This window comes from Lagopus muta, chromosome 7 (genome assembly GCF_023343835.1).
Source record: "Lagopus muta isolate bLagMut1 chromosome 7, bLagMut1 primary, whole genome shotgun sequence".
In the NCBI taxonomy this organism is placed as follows: Eukaryota; Metazoa; Chordata; class Aves; order Galliformes; family Phasianidae; genus Lagopus; species Lagopus muta.
Window position 1 is genome coordinate 36437525 of NC_064439.1, and position 19689 is coordinate 36457213.

General features: G+C 38.8%; 1 protein-coding gene across 4 annotated transcripts in view; it reads left to right on the forward strand.

Moving 5' to 3' along the window:
* LOC125696500 (ubiquitin-conjugating enzyme E2 E2) overlaps positions 1–19689 on the forward strand; it is a 205665-nt gene that overhangs the window by 176568 nt on the left and 9408 nt on the right. For all 4 annotated transcript variants that reach the window (XM_048952263.1, XM_048952265.1, XM_048952266.1 and 1 more), the window contains one exon: positions 4715–4862. In XM_048952263.1, the coding sequence (XP_048808220.1) occupies positions 4715–4862 (148 nt within the window). The remainder of the gene's footprint in view (positions 1–4714; positions 4863–19689) is intronic.

Below are 19689 nucleotides of genomic sequence, written 5' to 3' on the forward strand. Positions count from 1 at the left end.
TATATAGATGTGAAAGGGAGTTTTATCTATATTGTTACAAAAGAGGACGAACAAACTGTAAAAGTGCAAAATCAAGTCAGTTCTGAAGGAAAGGAGCACTTGGGGAACTCAGGGAGGAAGTGTGTCTGGGACTATACAGCCTACATGTTTTATTCTATGTAAGGGAGGATTTGCTTTGTAAAAATTAAAAAGGCAGTAAGTCCTTAAAAGTGTTGCTGCCTATAAACAGACTTTATTACTGAATTTCCCTATGTCATTACTAAATATAGTAGTAACTAAATTTTAGATTAAGCTAAAATCATTTTAATAAAACTCATGCTGACTTTGTCAGATAATGCTTTTGACATTTTGCATCTTACAATATTGTTTCAATTCTGAACCTCTCTAACCTGGACAATTTTCCATTTCCTTTTTTTCTCTCACGCTGTTCTTTTACTTTCAGAAAGCTGTTCAGTTCAGGAAATTTTTTTTCTTGCCCTCTTGGGTACATGAGAGATAATGTAAATCCCCGTTCACGTTTTCTGCTATTATGTTTGTGTAAACTAAGTATATTTCTATAGAGCATACATTTAGCATTGCTGTGCTTATTCATATTGATGTTTTTTCCCGAGACGGAGTGAGTAGTTACTCAGCTTCATAATTACCATGAATATAATGAATAATTATTCACATTGCATACTGTTTCATTTTCAAAAATGTTAAAAATTCCCTCGTATGCATACTATTACATGATTTAAATCGTGATCACTTCTTTGCTATGTCTCACACAATGCATTTTGTTGCAGCAAACGCAGAACAGTTTGCATATCAGACTTTTCTGTAGGTCAAACAAAAGTAATTATGAGCTAATATTTCCTGCTAGAGATGATCACGTATGTTTTCCTTTGATGTATTAAGCCGTGGCTATTTTTTGCCAACTAAAGTTTTGTAAGAACTGTCTGAAGTTCATCTCTTGGCGTATATCTAAACCTCGCCCTTTAAACAGTGAGCATCATGAGGTCAGTCATTTATTATGCACTTGATGTGATAATCCATTAAGTATCCCAACAATTGCTTGTGTGCATGCTACTAATCTGTAGCTGTAAAGCAGAGATGGATCATCCTGTCATAGAAAGGCAGCCTCAGTGCTTGGCACAGATAAAATGAAGTGCACCCAGTCAGAAATTTAAGGATGCTAATTAATACAAAGGTTATTACATGGATATTGTGTTCCTCATACCTGTAAATAATGTTCACTTAGGTTGCTTTACAGTATTTTTCTAAAATGACTAAAAAGTGTAGGCCTGTTCTTGTTTTTTATTATTCTTTCTGTTTGAGCAGACAAATCTATTGCTCATAAACTCTGACAAACCAACATGAGAATTCTTACTCCCTCCTGAGGGAGGGAGTCCATGAACATCATCATAAAGGGCATCGTATTTTTTAATATATATATAACCTTTTCTGTATGCAGTACAACTTCTTCCACTTCAGGTAGTGCCACTACAGTTTTATTAAAACAGAACTCCTGGGGAATATTAGCGAAAGACAGAAGTTTCATCTCAAGAAGGACTGCAGGATTGCACCCTTGTAAGAAATGAAAGAGCTTGAAAGGAAATTTTGTAAAACTGCAGGAATGAGAGCCCTGGGATCTCAATCCTGCTTCCAGTGTTGGCCAAGCAAAAGAGTTTTGTTTCCATTTATTCTCCTGTGGATTCTGAATCTTTCCTTGCTCAGTTGCCCAGCTTCAGTGAGAGGAATGAAGAATGGAGAATAGGAGATGAATCCAAACAGGCTGAATGAGGCAGTTCCTGAGTGCACATTGTAATTCCTTATTTGCTGATACACAAAAATGGAGGACCATTTCTTCCTCTAGATACAATTTGAAACAACAAATTCAGTGTAGTCTGAAAGTGCATGAGGTGTGTTTGTGGAATCGTCCCTTTCAGAGCTGCAGTGCTTTTACACGCCACCCTGTTGGTCTCACCAGAGGTTAAGCTGGTCACCCTCATGGCTGCAAGTGGCATGGTGGCTTCTCAGGTTTAGACCTATGAACATTAGGTGCAAAACTGAGATAGTGAGGGATTCTGAGACTAGATCATGTTGGAAAACCAGTGATCAAAATTACTCTGAGATCCAGGAGTAATTTGTCCTGCATGCAATCAGTTGTCTCCAGTCACTCAACTGTATTCCATTTTATTCTGCTCTTCCTCAATTTTGTAAACGGTCTTTCTGTCCTAAAACTTATACTCAGTGAAAAGCCAGTCATAGCTTCACATGTACTTCTTTTCTCTGTAATCATTTTCTCTCCCTCCTTTAGAAAAATAACCTCATTTTCTTCCTAGAGACTATACAAAGGGTTGTTTTGTGTTTTTTTTTTATTTGTATAAATCTGTTTCACAATACTCAGAAGGTTTTGGCATTCACCGGTAGGTAAACAGATGAGTTTGTTGTTACTTACTTCCATAACTGAATGTAATGTTCCTTATCATTACCCTTCAAAAGCTTCTTTATAGTATTTTTACAATTTTCAGAAGATAGCTCTGTTTTTCATTATTTCCCATAATTCACATTTCTCTGACCTGAACTTTTATTTTTTAAAAAAAAAAAGAGATATCCTCTAAAAACTGCAGAACCAAAGAGAGTAAATCCATAGAGAGCACTTGCCTTTCAAAAAAAGATAAATTACTCCTCTACCATTCAATTGTCTGAGAATAACTCCTACTATACACCCACACGCTCCCTTGAGTCTCTGAATGGGATTGTTTAGGTGTTTTCATTAGGGGGTAAATGGAATTAGAATGCATCCTTTATAGGAACCATTTAAGTGGCGTCAAAGGTTAAAATATGACCATATTAAAGAAAATGGAGCTAACCTGGAATGATGATATCACTTGACTTCTCTCTACATACATAACAGAGATGACCTTGCATAACTTTAAAATGTGTATATGGCAAACTACACAGCATCCAGAAAGCTACACGTCAGCGTTTCCCACATTAGATGCAATTTGAGGCAGTGTCTGCATGAGGAAAGCAATATGTCATCTCCGCTATGCTGCATCTTACTTTTGCTTCTTTGGGAAGTGAAAATGGGATGGGGCTGCTCAGCTTGTCCTTTTCAACAGATTTAGGATTGTGTAACTACCACCAGGCCAGAGCTTGCAAGGTGAAAGAAGATGATGGTTTTCCTGCAGGCTTCCTCAGCAGCTGAGGAGTTACACAGGGCAGTCATCTCTTCTTCTTGCACCAATCAGCATCCCTCCACAAAACAGCCTGGGAGGGGAGGCAGGCAGAGGGCAGGTAAATCCCAGTTTGCCACAGGACATGGAAATTTGTGGGCCAGTTCAGAATCTGACTCTTGGATTTGCTTTTTCTGGGTTGTCTCTCCTCCATGGCCAAGGAGGCCTGGGCAACACTTGCCACTGCCAGCCATGGGAAGCTTTACAGCACCTGTGGGCAGCATCGTCTCCCACCCCTCATCCACAGTTCGCGATGTGTTACAGCCATCATTCATACAGCCTCTTTTGAGATTCTGAAAACTTCAATATTTTTTCTGTTGTAAAAATGCCACTGTATATTTGCGTAGTCATTTTCAAGTGCACTGACATGTTTGGTGAGTGGATGACCTGTTTGTCAATGATAAGCAGCAACCCTTATCATGCAAGTGGGTGCCTTCGTCAGTGTCGTGAGTTTAAAATGTAGTGGGAAAAAAAATAGATCAAATTATTTGTGAAGAATAGCCTTCCAACTACAAACATATATAATCCTGACTACATTTATCCAATAGCCTAAGATGGCAATGGAGTTGAACAGTTTACATAAAATAAGAACTACCTCCATTCATCCAAGTGACTCTCTGAGTCCCATCAAATTCAGTGTTCCTTCTTGGCTGTTCTCAAAAGAATGTGTGGCAAATTGTCTATCCTCTAAAATGACAACAAAGCAGTTGCATATTAAACTACGTGCTCAAATTGATGGCATTCTCTTAAGCAGGTTACAAGCTCCAACTGACCCTTATCTTGAAATAATTTGAAAGTATAATTTAATCTGTGCAATGGACTCAGTGGGTTTCCCTCACATTTGATGAGACCACGTACATATAATTACTCAGCGTGCCCAGTTACTGCTCAAATTTTTATTCATGGAAGCTTGGAAAAGCACTTTTTTCAGGAAAAGTAATTAAGCAAAAACTTTATTCCAGCTATGTACTGAAAAGTGGAAACAGGGACAGGTACCATGGGAAAAGTATAAGGAAGCTGCTAGGCTGTGTAGGAATGGGGTCAGGAAAGCCAGGGCCCAACTTGAATTAAACTTGTCAAGTGGTGCCAGGAACAACCCTGATGGGCAGTCGGACTTCACCGCAACTGCTCTGACTCCCTTGACTTAAGGGAAGAGGAGAAAATGAGATGAGGAAGGGCTCAAAGGTTGGGATAAGGGCAGGGAGATTGCTCAACAATTATTGTCATGACCAAACAGACTGGAGGAGTTTAATATAATTTGTCTATTACTAATAGAAGAGAGCAGTGAGAACTAAAACCAGACTGAAAACACTTTCCCTCCATCCACCCTCTTCTAACTCTTCACCCCGAGCACCGCAGGGGAACTGACAGAATACTGACATTTCAACCACAAAAGCAGAATGTTCTCTTGTGCAATTTTTTTATTGCTTAATAATCATGCTAATTATTGGCTTGTACACCACTGCACTTAGACAACACGCTGTCTTTTCTAGGTAACGTTCCGGACAAGGATCTATCACTGTAACATTAACAGCCAAGGCGTCATCTGCCTGGACATTTTGAAAGACAACTGGAGTCCAGCATTAACCATTTCTAAAGTTCTCCTCTCCATCTGCTCCCTCCTCACAGACTGCAACCCGGGTAAGACAAATTCACTTTCATACATTTGCATTCATTTGCAGTTCATAGTCTGTCAGCATTTAGGATGTGGCTGGTGCACTCTTTTTCAGCTCTGTTTTAAAAAAAAAGATCAAAATTTAAGTTTCAAATTCATTAGAATTGATGCACAGTAAAGAAAGAAGACACAAAGTTAAGACCTCTTGCATTTTTAGTAGTTGGAAATAAAAATCTGTTAATTCAGAAAGTTTAATCAGGGGAAAATACTTTGTAATAGGCTACAGCCAGGACATTAGTACCAAGAAATATGAATGAGTTAATAAATATTGAAAAAGAAAGCTTTCATTTAAATATGCTGATTGTATGGTCTTGAAAAGAATATGAACAGTAGCGACAGTGATGGATGTCTAACACGGAATCTACAAATAATGAAAATTAATTTGAATGAAGTTTATTCAATATCCTGGACAGCCTGTATGAGCAATCAAAGCAAGCTGTCATTCATATTAACTTGCATAGCACTTAACCTATTCCCTCGGCTGTTTTAGATTTGTTTTCTGCAATTGACCACTAGATCTGTAATTTCCACTTTCTCTTAACCAATTTGCCAATGAATTGTTCTGATTGCAGCCTTCAAAATTTGTACTATATAGACATTAATAAGAGTCATTTAAAGAAAAATTAAGAGATCTGTTTATGCATCTTAATGTTCTTGAGTTTGTTTTTTTATTGTACACTTAGTTTTGCTATATTATGATCAATTACTATCTAGGTTTTTAAGCTTTAGGTTTCCTGTTTCTAAACTTTGCTCCCCAGCCAAAAGGCTAAAAAAGTGCATTTCAAAGGGTGGAACGTGAGATTCTTGTGTAATTAGGGGCTGAGTCACATGCTGTAACAGAAGTCTGAATTATTTCAGAGCTTCAGATAAGGTGAAAGTCAACTTTCGATTGCAGTTGGCTGCACTTTTTCCATGTGGGTGTGTTACTGTGTGTAGCATTAATAACGGCAGTGTTCCTTCCAGCTGAGAACTGGAGGTGCTGAGGAGCTCTGTGGTACCGTTTCAGACACATTTACTTCTGCAGTGCTGGATGCTCTCTGCATAGCTCTACAGAAGGCAGACTCCTTGTAGCGCCCACCCCAACCTCCGCTGAGGTGCCTGTATGCAGTCAGGTGGAGTGGTGACATACAGATAGGAAATGGGTATTTGCTCAGGTGTCTTAGAGACCGGATAAAGAGCTGCTGAGACACTGCTGCAAAATCAGTAACTGTCTATTAGAAAATATAACCATTTCAGAAGTTAATAGCAAAGCTATGTTGTGAGTGAGAAACTGAAAATAGATGTGCAGTTGTACTCACCTGTTTGTAGAAGCAAATCAGTGGCTTGAAAGCTTGCTAGCTCCAACCAGTGATTTGAAACTTGGAATTTTCCATCTCTGATCTCTCAGTCATTTTCATTCCCTTAGACCAGTTTACAGGTGTTGCCAAACAGCAACGCCAACAGAGCAAGTAGTTGAGATGAACACTGAAAACTGTTACTCATAAGGTATTATCATGTGTAGCACGTTAACATTCTAAAAATCAGTAGCTACTCTTCAGTTTCTTTCAGTTAGTAGCCATAAACATCATCATGACTTTGATAAATAAAACGATTTTATGATATGTCATTTTCAATTTAAATGTGCTCTTTAAATACAAAGTGGTTGTGGGTTTTGTTACTGTGTCATGTTAAAATTTGCATTATTTTTGGGGGGGTGAGGAATTAATGTAATTTCTTTACTTATGAGTTTACCTCCTATGAGGAGCTGATGGCACTATCTGTGAACAAGGGAATCATTTTTGCCTTCCTTTGAGACTACTTGCCTCAAGTTAGATAATTTTTTACATTAAAAAGTGAACTTCAAATTGTAGTGATGTGCAACAGAAGGCTTTTTACTTTTCAGTGTATTGCCTAATATGGTAGAGCCAGTTCTGGTTTGTCCCACTCGTTTTTATGAAATTTTATCATTAGCATATCATACCATCTAGCTGGAACATAGGTAGGTGGATAGGAAGGAAGGAAGGAAGGAAGATCACTGATCTCTGTATATCACTGAGATGCACACGGAAATATATATGCATATATTTTGCTCTCTGTCAGCTGGGAGTGATTTTCTAATCACCAAGCCCTCTCTTCATCGCACTGGTCTACCCCTTTTTAAAGGCAGCAGCCCAACAGGGATCCCAGTTTGATAAGCAACTCTGAACTCTTTGTTCACCATTCATCAGTCAGAAGTAGATCAGGTCAGATGGAAAGGAAACACTGAGTCTTCCACAAACACAAACACTTGGGACGGGTAAGTTTTCCATCCCCAGCGCCTCTGAAGAATAAAGTATCGGTTACCCCCTAGCCTTACATTTATGCAAATCTTCATTAGAACAACAAATAGCAGTGAGAATGGCAGCTAATTAACCCTCAGTCATACACGGTGATTAAACTGAGCTGAAGCACAGCTGCAGCTTCGTTGGCAAGCGCTGCTATTCTTCTCCAGCAGGCTGAGCAAATGAAAAGAGGTAGTTGCTCCTGCCGCTTCTGTCATTCACACAGTCATCTACAAAAGACATTGAGAGAGTCTCTTTCGTCTGTGGTTATACACCACCGTCCTTTGTTTCCTATCACTCAAGGCAGGAGGTAGTTTGTCCTTTTTAAACAACTCGTACAATATTTTACTCATAAGCTGTCTCAGTCCCTTCAGTCCTGATTGTTATTAATTGTCTCTATTTTGCTTGGCACCATCAGGCAGTAAACTGTGTTAATGAAATGTCTGAATTCTGTAACAGCTGGCTGACTTTTTTGTGGGGGGAAGGGGTGCTGTAGTGTTTGTGTATGAGCGAACATGTGTGAATTATCTGTGAGTGCAGGAGAGCCAACTGGAATGATATCAGAGAGATGGGAGAGGCGGTGGGATGCACTAGCATTCGGTCTGGGGATTAGTACTTCTCTTTAAGGTGGTACTCTGGGGCACAGCACACCTCTTTTCCTTCAAAGCAGGGCCCCAGTCCCGTAAACGTTTTGGCATGTGCATGAGCAACCCTACGAAACCTGATACATGCCTTCATCTGCATAAAGCTGTGTGTGAGTAAGAGCTTGTAGGCTGTGTGCTTGAGTGATGAGCATATTTACTTCAGTGTTAGCCGCTAGGGCTTGCCTGCATGGGCAGTTAGTTATTCCAGAGTAACTCCATGTGTGTACCCTCCCTCTTTGAAAATGTATTAAGTCAGGAAAATCTGTCTTACTTGGAGCAAAAGTCAACTGTGCATTAAGTATGGAAGAGTAGCCTGGGGAGTATAAATTCCCACACTACCTTAATCCAAAATAGCTTTAAAGTGCAGATGGCCCCTGTGGATTTGCATTTTTACAGAGCTTGAAGTACAAAAACAAATTAATTATTTTTATATTTAGACAGCTGATGATGATGAGCTGGGTTAACATGTTTACTGTTCTCAGTTGGTCATTCCCATCACAGCCCTGCCAGAGGTTCTCAAGTCATATGGAAAATTCTCATTTGCAAATGCTTCAGAGAAAATAAATTGAAACACTGACGAGACTGCAATGGAACTTTTTCCTTTGCATGGCCTCCTTTTTCACACATGCAAAATTTGAACTTTGCTGGCCTGATTATCCCTGATGTCTGAACAGTCTAACGTCAAACCGCATCTGCTTAATAACACATGGCTAAGCCTTGATTAGGACATTAGAACAAAACCTGCTAAATCTCTCTCTTGCTTTTTTGTCGTTGTTTTCTTCAAGTTACATACCATTTTTTCACATAAATGTTCCAGTGCCAGTGAGAATTTTATCCCTTGACTGCCCCATTGGCATTCTGTACCAAGAAAACCGACCCTGATGCCCTAGTGTTGCTGTTGCCCCGGTCGCTGTAGTGCAGCCTGGGCCCCATGGTCTCATTTGGGCACTTACAGGCACCTTCTTGCCTGTTTGTTTCTCTTCCCATTTTCACCATGATAATTTTTCTAGTTGTAACACCACTGTAACAGTGGGAATTGGAGAAAGGAAAGAAAGAAAAGGAGAAAGGAACAAAGGAAGGAAGGAAAAAAAAAAAAAAAGGTGAAGAAACAAAGGAAAAGTTGGGAAGGAAGGATTAACTTCTGGCAAAGTCAATGAGCAAACTGACAGCAGTAACCATTTAACTGGAGTGACCACTAGCCGTGTTAGTTGTGACTCTGCTCTTAGATGCTGCAACATGTTATGTTTGCAATGTAAAGCTGCTTGTCTCTTGTTATTCTTTAAATACTCCAGAAAGTGTGAGGCAATTTGTTCAGTCATATTTAAAATTTGCTTCGAACATAGTTTCAGATGGAAGCATGCATGTCCTCAATAGTAAGTATACATATAGAAGTAAATGAGCTGGAAGGATACCACTGCTTTACTTTCATATGAGTCCCATCAGTTTTTATAGGAGCTGCAGTTACTCAGCATGTCTGAAAAGCAGACTGCTGATATTAAAAGGCTTTTCAATGCATGTTGTGGTACTCAAATACAATACCTCCATTAGACATATGCCTGCTGATTTTTACAAGTATTGCCATGAGTCAAGGCTTTAGTGGATGGTTTCATACGTTGTTAACCCACACTGAGTAACATGACCATGCAATGTCTTACATTTATCTAAGCTTAGATGAGCAGAGTCAAGCAACATCCTAGAGTTAGGGGATCCTTACTCATCTCACCTAGGGATGTGAGACATGCTTTCAAGCTTTCTTTGTATGAGTCATCCTTATGTTTTGCCTTTGTATTTCTCACAAACTTCATTGTTTTCATCACAGGATTGGTATAGTTGGCAGTTGCAGATAACATTATTTTTGCTTTTCTATTGCAATCATTAACTGTCCGTGTGATTTGGCATGATTTAGGTTGCTTAAATATCTTCTACTAAAAATATTAGCATCCTTACCAGCCATGAGAGTGCTGGAACTAGCAATGGGAGGTAGTTCTCTCAATATTTTTTTTCTTTTTTTTCTTTGTTGTTTTCCTTTGGTTTGCAAGGCTCTGTGTTCTTACTGCTGAGAGTATAAAATCCCAGTTCTGTCATCCTTTGCAGAAAAGGATTCAATAGTGTAATTTAATGCATATCTTTGATCCTCAGTAGGATGAGAAACAGCACTTTGGAGAGTGACTTTTCAACATAAGCAATAAAAGCTCTAAAAGCTTGAATGGTATTTGCCCTGCTACAAAGATGCTGGAATTGCTGCTGTTTCCAGGACCTTTGTAAAATAGGAATAGGTGGGGGGAGTTCAATCAGACGGTGCAAGAAGACAGCTCGATTAGCACGCTGACCTGCTTTCCCAGATTTCCTCCCACTCTGCCACCAGCATGCACTTTGAGGGAGATCCTGTCAACATGCTGTAGTGCTGCTGCACCATCCCTGGTGGGTTTGTCTTCAGCAGTCCCCCCAGACCTCTCTGCCACAGGGTCTCCAGTTGGGATGCATAACTGATGCCTGGCAGTGGCCATGGGGCATGGCTCCACACATAGTGCATGAGGAGTCACTGTTTGGAAAGCTGCTTGAGTGTTTACATCGTGAATTTGTTGTATTGATTGGGAAAATTAAGCCTCATTCCTCCATCACTACCATTTGGCACTGGTATGTGGCAGGTAAGCACTGGCAGATCACAGCCAGCCTGCTAAGAAATTCTCTGCACTGGCCAAGTGGTTTCATTTGAAACCTCTCAGGAAAACCCATCCATTGTGACCTTGGGCTTGACTGCCAGCCTTCAGTGTGACACCCATGGACATGCTCCATTCTCCTGATGCCACTTTGGAATGATCACCCCTGGTGCAGAGGCAGTAACATCCTGAGCTGCTGTGGCTGATTATAAAGTGAGCATCTATCAGTGCTTTAGATTCCACAGGAATAGCTCCTTTATTCAGCCTATAAGCTCCAGCCATACCACCACACATTTTAATAGTCTAGTAGATGTCTACTGTACCAACAAAAAGAGCTATTTTCAGAGTTACTGAGATGTGAAAGCAGTTGCCTTCCCCCCCCCCCCCCCCCCCCCCCCCAAAAAAAAAAAAGTTTAAAAATAAATCTCAGTCAGCTTAATAAAGGAAAATGTAACATAGCTGTAAAAATAAAATCTGTTCCATGCTGGAGTGTTTGGCTCTGAGCGAGGATTTGGCTGCCTTGTGGTCACAGATCTGCAGTTTGGCTTCCATGTTCCAGCTTTAAAATAGCTACCCAGCCCTGGGTAATGAGGAACAGGTCCATGCCCCTCGCTGCTTGGCAGGCTGGAAGTAGTGTTTTTTACTATGCTTCTCTATATTTGGGCCTTTTAGGAAGCAAGTATGGTGTTTGTCCTCATCTGGTGCTCCCCCATAGCAGAGGCTGCTTTCTGTCAGTGCCGGTTCGCGTCAGATGTTCCTTCTGCAATTTTTTAGACTTTCCAATTATCATTCCTTCCAATCCCTCACCCCAAGTTGTGAAGTGAATTTAGAAACTCTGGATGACAGTAAGTTCAAGGGATGAGCCACTTCTCATTTTCCTCATTCAAGTAATTTTTTCCCTTAAAGCCATAATCTGCACATTTTGATACTATCAAAAAAACTACTTAACAATCAAATCTGTTTTTTTTCTCCTTCCCAATTAGCAGCTTAGCAGCTCTGTTCAGTTTATCAAAAGCACTTCTAGTCTTTCCTGTGCTCAAATATATTTAGTATTGCTCCGTGATAGAGCAACATTTCCTTTTAGAGCACCTTTGTCAAAATGCATAGAAAATAGGAAAATCCTGCAGTAACCAAGAACATGTTAGAGTACATATGTCAAATGTGGTAAGTATTCCAGGAAATGAGTGAAATACTTAGAAATTGGCAAAATAATATTTGATTTGCTCAATTTTATGAGGCTGGTTAAACCCTGATGCTTTGATTCTCCTCTGTTACTCGCAGGCTACCAGCTGTGCTGCCATAGAATAGTGCCATCGGATTTACAACAAAGTAGTCTTGTTTTGCCTTATACCCCTTTGTAAGCAGCACAGGGCCATGTAAACAATAAAATTGTTCTGTTGTCTGAGATTATTTATATTCCTCAGCCCGGAGCTATTTTTCCCTTTTCTTCAGAGTTTATATACTATCAGGAAATGGGGTGGTTTCTAGGCTGTTTCAGCACAGTGGAAAAATACTCTCTTTGTATCTTGAGCAGAAAAAAATCTATTCCATGTCAGTCAAACATGGCAACAAATGAGAGGTGATAAAAGGGCAGTTAGGAAACAATTCACAGAGTGAAGTTTTTATTAGATTTTAAGTTTCAATGTGAGCTTTCTGTCTCTCTTAGAACTCTCTATCTTGGGACATCTCTGAATTATATTAGCTCACTCCTGAGGCTTTTTCTTAAAAAATACAAAGGTAGCATTTGGTCACTCTGCTGTATCGGTGTCACTGGACTGTAAGCAGAGTGGATATGTGCATGACATACATAGAGGCCATAATAAGTTATCCTAAGTATCGTGGAAAGAAAATGTAGCACAGAACTGATCATTTTAGTTTTGCTCTCTGTGACTGCAGTATGACAACACTCGAAACAGGATTGCCTTAGGTAAAACTCATCAGCATCAATTCCATTCACATGAGCAAAGCTATCCCACCCATTGCATCAAAGTTCTTTTTGCCTGAAAGTACCTATTAATCTTTAAATACTTCATGTTCTCATACTTTTTCTCCAGAAACTGCTATGTAGTTGTTGAAGTAATATGTACATTTGTGGACTGATTATATCATATATTCTAGAGCTGATACTTACAAATCCAAGATAGTTGATCATTGGTTTGTCTTTCCACTCCCTTTAAAAATACTGTATGCCATCTGTACCATACTGTAGTATGTATGCTATACCAATTACTACCTACAGTTTGAATTGTGTGCAGCTTATCCTATTATGATCTGGGAACACAGCACCAATATGTCATAGACATTTAGATGCAGGCAGACAAGCAGCAGGTTTTTCAGTACTCCCTGGGGGACTTACGCATGTCAGAGACCCACCAGGACTCTCTGCACCGTCAGGAAACAACAGACTTTTTCCACGGTTGATCTTTATAGATTTGCAGACATGTACACCTATAATCTGTTAAACACATAAACATAAAATGAAACTTAAGCAAATGCAAGGAACGCAGGAGCACATTATGAGAATTATTCATAGGTAAGCATTGAAAGAAAATTAATTTGCTTTGCCATAAAAGCTGATAAAAAATGTTTTGAGATACTCATAGAATCATAGAATGGTTTGGGTTGGAAGGAACCCCCAGGATCAAGTTCCAACCCCCCTGCCACAGGCAGGGTTGCTGAGCACTAGATTAAGTACTAGATCAGATTGCCCGGGGCCCCATCCAACCTGGCTCTGAATGCCTTTAAGAATATTGTGTTCTTATTGGTGGACTAAGTCCCCTCAGCATCAATTCATGACTGTGGGGATTATTGTAACAGCAGTAGCTCTCAGGAAAATATGTGGGTGCTCCAAAAGTAATTTATTTCCGTAGAAACTACAACAGATACAAAGATCTCAATAACACTACTTGATAGAGCTCAGCTATCAAACACTACATTTCAGCATAGCCACTACCATTAGCTATGTATTTTTGCCAGCAATGAACAAGAGCCTGCATGCCACACTGGTAAAAATCTGTACCAGTGGAGGTTTCATTGGCCCACACAGATGGAAGTCAGAAGAATCCAAATCCAGACTATACAGTGGGTGTGGTAGGACAGTCCAGCCAAGATTGGCAATGTGCTCCATAGTCTTCAAACTGGGCCCTAACATTATCATGTTGCAAGAGAAAGGTTGCCATCTTCTATGGTCTGACTCTGGAAGTTCAAGCCTTCAGCTCAGTCAGAACTGAGATGCAGCAGTCAGAATTCATAGTTTGTTTGGGTTCCAGGAAATCCAGAGAGATTACCCCTGTCCTTTCCCAAAAGACAGTGCACATCACTCTACCCTCTTGGGGCTGCATCTCAAACTTTTTCTTTGATGGAGAATGCATATGTTGTCTGTCATTTTGTCTCTGGCTCATGATGGTGGCACCATGTCTCATTACTGGTAAAGATACTGTCTGGGAAACTGTCACCTTCAGCCTCGTGTTGGTTTAATAGGTCCTGACATACTTGCTTACGGTGTTCATTCTATTCCTGTGTGAACATTCATGGAACCCACCTGGCACAAATTTTGTGATATTCCAATATCATCACCATCATTTCCAATTCACTGAAGCCAATATTCACCTCCGTACAAGGTTCCTTGCTTGTAGTCCTCCAATTCATGCAGATGAACTGATTGAGATGCTGTTCATTTTGCAGTGTGACGGCTGTACATGACTGTCTGGAACATAGTTTGTCTTTCACATCACTGTCACTGCTGCTGAAATGCACCACCCACCGCCTCACTGTGCTTGCATCCACTCTTTGGTCTCCATAAACATTCAGCAAGCATCAATGACTGTCATTGGGTGCCATTTTTTTCTGCATGGAGGAATTTGATCACACACTTCATATGCTTCATCTGCGCTTCCATGTCAGATGCCATTCTGTCAGACTGTCCCTCTGCTGCCAACTGTTGCACAGCAACCACATGTAATGCAGTATTGGTGGGAAGGTTCAGCATCTACTGCCATACCACCAACATCTGCCTCTAATGTGGAGGCATTAAAATGGGAGGCATTACTTTTAGAGCAGCCCTTGTACAATCTTGGATTTAGTATCTTCTTGGATCTTAGTATTTTCTAATGATGTGTGCAGGGAGAGGTTGCTTGGATCAGGATTACTATTTATTTTGGCCTGAATCTTTGCTTTTTTCAGTTACACACTGACAACACCTTGTGGGTAGAAGAGTGTTGTTCAGGAGCATAAAGGCATTTCATGTGTTGAGATTTACACCATTCAAAACTCATAAGACATCATTAAAAAGATTAACACAACTATAGACTAAAGATTTCTAGGAAATATTTTCACACACCATAATGGTTTCAGAAGTCTGTGATCTGTTAAAATATCTATTTTCTCTGTAAAGTTTCTAGAGTTATCTGCATAAGAATATTGGTGGATTTGTGTATTTTAGAAAGTAGATGGCAAAACTTCCTTTTTAAAAATAAAACATGCAATCTGGATTTTGTGGGGTCTGAAGTATAATACGTTCATTAATGATAGCTCCAGGTAGCTGTCACACATGCTCTTACCCTGTCCTTTTTTTATCTGATGTATCTGTAATTCTACGAAGAATGATGGTACAGTCATTCTCCAGCAGAAAAACAATCATGCTCCATTCAGTCTTATATGTCACCTGCAACTGGTCATTGCTCAGCAGCTCAGTGAAAAGTGAAAAATTCCCTCAAAGTACTTTATTCACACAGTAATACTTGAGAGGAAATTCCCTCCTAACCACGGCTAATGGTCAGACTGTGTGTTGAAGCATGAGCAGTAATAGCTTCTGCAGTGGTAACTTAGATGGTGCCATGACCAGTGTGCTATCTAATTCTTTTTTAATTTGCTAAATTATCTTCTAGTATTCCTACACTGTATTCTTGTATATGTTTAACTGTTTGGTGTATGAAGCATCTAGTTCATTTTAACTTTCTCTAAATCTGTTATTTATGCTCTTTTCTTACTTTGGAAAAGATCACCAAGACCACTTCTTTTTTTAAATCTCCTTTATAAAATGACCTGTCACATCTTTTTTTCTTTTTTTTTTTTCCTTTTTCTTTCTTTTTTTTTTTTTTCAGAATAGATTAAGCTTAGATTTTAATCATTCCTTAAATGGGAAAGGTCTGACAATGCTGCTAATTATTTCTGATCCCTTTCAATACATTTCTTACTACTGTTGTTGGTGATTGGTGTTTTTTTCATTTAAGGCAAAGTGAGAGAAATTGAACTTCAGACATAATAATGCCCAAACTTTGATGGCATTTGATTAAATCAGAGATGGACTAAAACCCAAAACAAGTGAAGAGTATATCTGTATCGAGAAATAAATGTAAAGGGACCTTAGATATCTTAAAATTTAAAGCCCTTGTGAAAATGCACAAGTGATAAATGGTACAAATACAAAAGGCTACAATTCATTTTGCCTCCAGTAAACATTTGTAGCTTAAGATAATGCCAGTAGGGATTTTCTAAGGCCATTGCCTTAGCAAAAAGACAGGTGATTTAATGCATATGCATACTAAATTTTTGTGTGAATCAAGACCAAAAGAAGTCATCAATGTTAAATGCTTTACAACTTCTAATGTTGAAATAAAGCAGTTAATTACTTCAAATATATAAAACACAAAATACTTGTTATGCCTATTTTCGTTGTTTCATGCAGGTTTTGTCTAGCCAATGTGGATGTCCTTAATTACACCACAGTCTTTGGAACAAAGTAGATATAGCACTTCTGGGCTTAGACAGTTCTGTTTCTGATGAAAATTATTCTTGTTTCCTTAATGGATGTATTTTCTCACTAATAGGTCTGTATATACTTAAGGGAAAAATAATTAACACTAAAAATTAAACAACTTCAGTCATCACATCTTATCTGTATTTCTACAGTTTATTCTATAATCTCACAATAATTTTATCTAATATCCACTATTCCAATTAGTACAAACAGCTGAAATCTCAGCTGGAATAAACTGGCATCATTCCTGCTGAATATTTTACCCCAGACTTTTTAATTGGACTATGTTCAGTTCTACTAAGTGTTGAAGATTTTTTTGTTTCGGTTGGTTGGTTTGGTTTTTCTCCTTTGTACCTTTTCTTACATGAAAGCTAAACCAGAAAGAAATGTATTACTGTAGATTTCTAATTGCCTGTGAAGCACCTTCAGGACACTGATTCACACAGCTATTTTTAAACTGCTTCATTTTGTACTTAAAATACAATTATTCTTGCTTCACCATAGAAATCACACTGTTCCACATTCCTTAAGTTCCTTAATAGAAGCCTGCTACACTTGGCTCTCTAGCAGATTCACAACAATGTAAAAATCAGTCCTGAAAAGAAAAAAAGTTAATCCTGGTTATAAATATGTTAGCTGATAAATCATTTAGCCTCTCACTTTCTTAAGATTTTAGAAATTAGTATTCATGAGTTGTTCAGATTCTGCCTGCGAGATGATTTACACTATTGCAAGATATATCTTTTTTATTATTATTTTGCATGGTTAATTTTCTGTATTATTCATTGGGGAGAGCAATACAGTTGTTGAGTTTTTACTGTTTTGCAGATCCATCAAAGGCAACAAATAGGACAAATTATGTGCTGTGTGTGTTTCAGAATCCCTTTTTTTCCATAGCAAATTAAGTTTGGGTGAATGAATGGGAGTAGGAGATTATTTCTTAAGTAGCAAAGTGTATGTTTTACCTGTTCCTAATTTAAGGGTGGATTGTACTATAAGATTTCATGTTCGTATTGGAGATACAGAAGTAGAGCTCTGATCTGTAAACTGTCTGCATGATGTTCCATCTGAACAAGACTCAGAAAAACAGCCCTTCTATGGACTGAAACATTTTGCAACTTAAAGATGAATTCGATTTTAAAAAATTCTCAAGGTTCTCTTCATCACACAGTCTTTATAATGCAGATTAGATAAAGTGTCAAAGTAGTAGAAATAACTGTAAGACACAATATTATACTAGCAGAAGGAATGGCCTCATTATCTTCCATGGGTATTTTTGACTCTAACTTGTACATTTTTTTCCTGAATAACAGTCAATGCCTGAAATTCCTTGGCAAATGGAATATCATTGAGCCAGGCACAACAATGGAATCAGTGTGATCCCTCACACAGGAGAGCATCCAAAGAAAGTTATTTAATCTATTTCTAAATATAGAATTGTCACTGTAAATGTCAAATTCCGTCTTCATCCAGGGTTGCCATATAACTTCATTGCAACTTATCCAGGAGCTAAAAACCTGCCTACATGATGGATGCTAATTATTTTGTTTAACCTGTTTTTCACTCTAATCCCATTAGAACTTGTTTGTAATTAAGCTAATTATATTCATGTTCAGAAGTTAATTTAGAAATGGATAGTCCATTTGGTTACTAAAATGGGGTTATTTTCGCACTCACCTGCTGATTCCACGCTCATTGCCAGAGCTAGCACCCTGCTCCCATTTTGCAACACCCTGTGTCATGTCACTGATCAGCGTCCGGAAACATTGCTCTGTGCAATTATGCAGGTATGCCTGTGCAAGTAAGCCTGTGCAAGTATGCAGTATGGCACCTTGCCTTACATGCTTTAATGAGACATTGTGCATTGGTAGAGCATCGTCCTTAGATGCTGAACATCCCAGCTTGCCATCACACAACCTGGTTCAAATTATCCATGTCTGTAGTCCAGAAAAGCCTCAGAAAATCTGCCCCATCAAAAGCTTCAGCTGGGCCATACTGACAGAGCTCCTAAACACACTGCTTTCCAAGCATTTTCCTTCCAGTGCCTCTTGGTGCAGATATAAACTTAGATGCTATGAGTCAGATATAGCCTGCAACCTCTTTCCTCATGTTCCTTTGCAGAATGGGAAGCATAGACAACATAAAAAGAGAGGGGAAAGAGAGGCCAGAATGTTTTGAGTTATTGGATAACAGTGAGAGGTGTGCTAATGCAAAGCACACAGAAGTTGCTATTCCTGTTCCAAGCGATGTTCAACTTGCCAAGGGATTTCTGGCTCTGAACTGTGACAAGGAAGTTCTATTGGCCTTGATAAGCACAAAATTCTTCACCAAGCCACCTTGTAGTAAATAAAAGCCTTTTATTCCTTTGACATTCTGTGTGGGATTCCTAATAACAGTTTTAGATTTAAATAAGTCAAATTAATACCACGACCTAAACGGATTAGAAGAATAAAATCAGATTATACCAAAATAAGCAGCATTCATAACATACGTAGGCTTTTCTAGTTACTCCACAGATTAATTGCAGTAAAGGAACAAAGGCATAGATTCAAGAGTAGGATTCAGATGCATCTGACCTAAAATGATCCTAGTGTCTGTCGAAATTGAAGATTTTGGTGCTGTTCATGTTCAAACCCTTCTCCTGAAAATGAAGATGCCTTTGAGGTGTGTTTTCCTCTCAGCATCAAAATGCCAGCAGAAGACCAGACAGTGCAGTGCCTGTGCAATAACACTCCCTCTCCTCCCTGTCACCTGGGAATCCACACAGTTGGTGGATCCCATTGGTCTAAATTGTTCTCTTGCTTAGTAATCTACACTTGGTACCTGTGATAGGATGTCTAACACTATACGAAGCATGGTGATGGGAAATACATCCGCACACAATTGCTTTGGGATTAAAATGTTTGTTTGGGGTGTTTAAGGGCCATAGGTCACCCCTTTGCTAAGAGCTGTTAATTAGTTGGAAGAGAAATGACAGAAATCCGGAAGAAAACTGCTTCTTTTTTCTTTAAAACATATAAATTCTAAACATACCAGAATTTATATAAAATATGTATTCCTTCCTCAGTAAATCTTGTAACAAAAAAAAACATCCTCAGTATTTTTCTGAAAATATAGTTATCAAACTATGGATGCATACCAGTTACATTATGCATATTAAGCACTTTGCTAGACAGCATTTTGAGATCAGAGTGCTGTCATTTCCTTACACGCAGCGATCTTCCATGGGCTGAATGCATATTGTCATGTTTTCTGAAATTTTTATCAAGCCATGTACCATGCAGTGTCTTCCACACCAAGTTCTTAGTTACTAAATTTTTTTTATTAATTTTTTTACTAATAACAACGACTGTTTCTCTATTGAATTCATTGTTATGAACAGATACTTTGCTAATGTATCCATGCTTTAATTTTGAGATGCATTCAAGCAT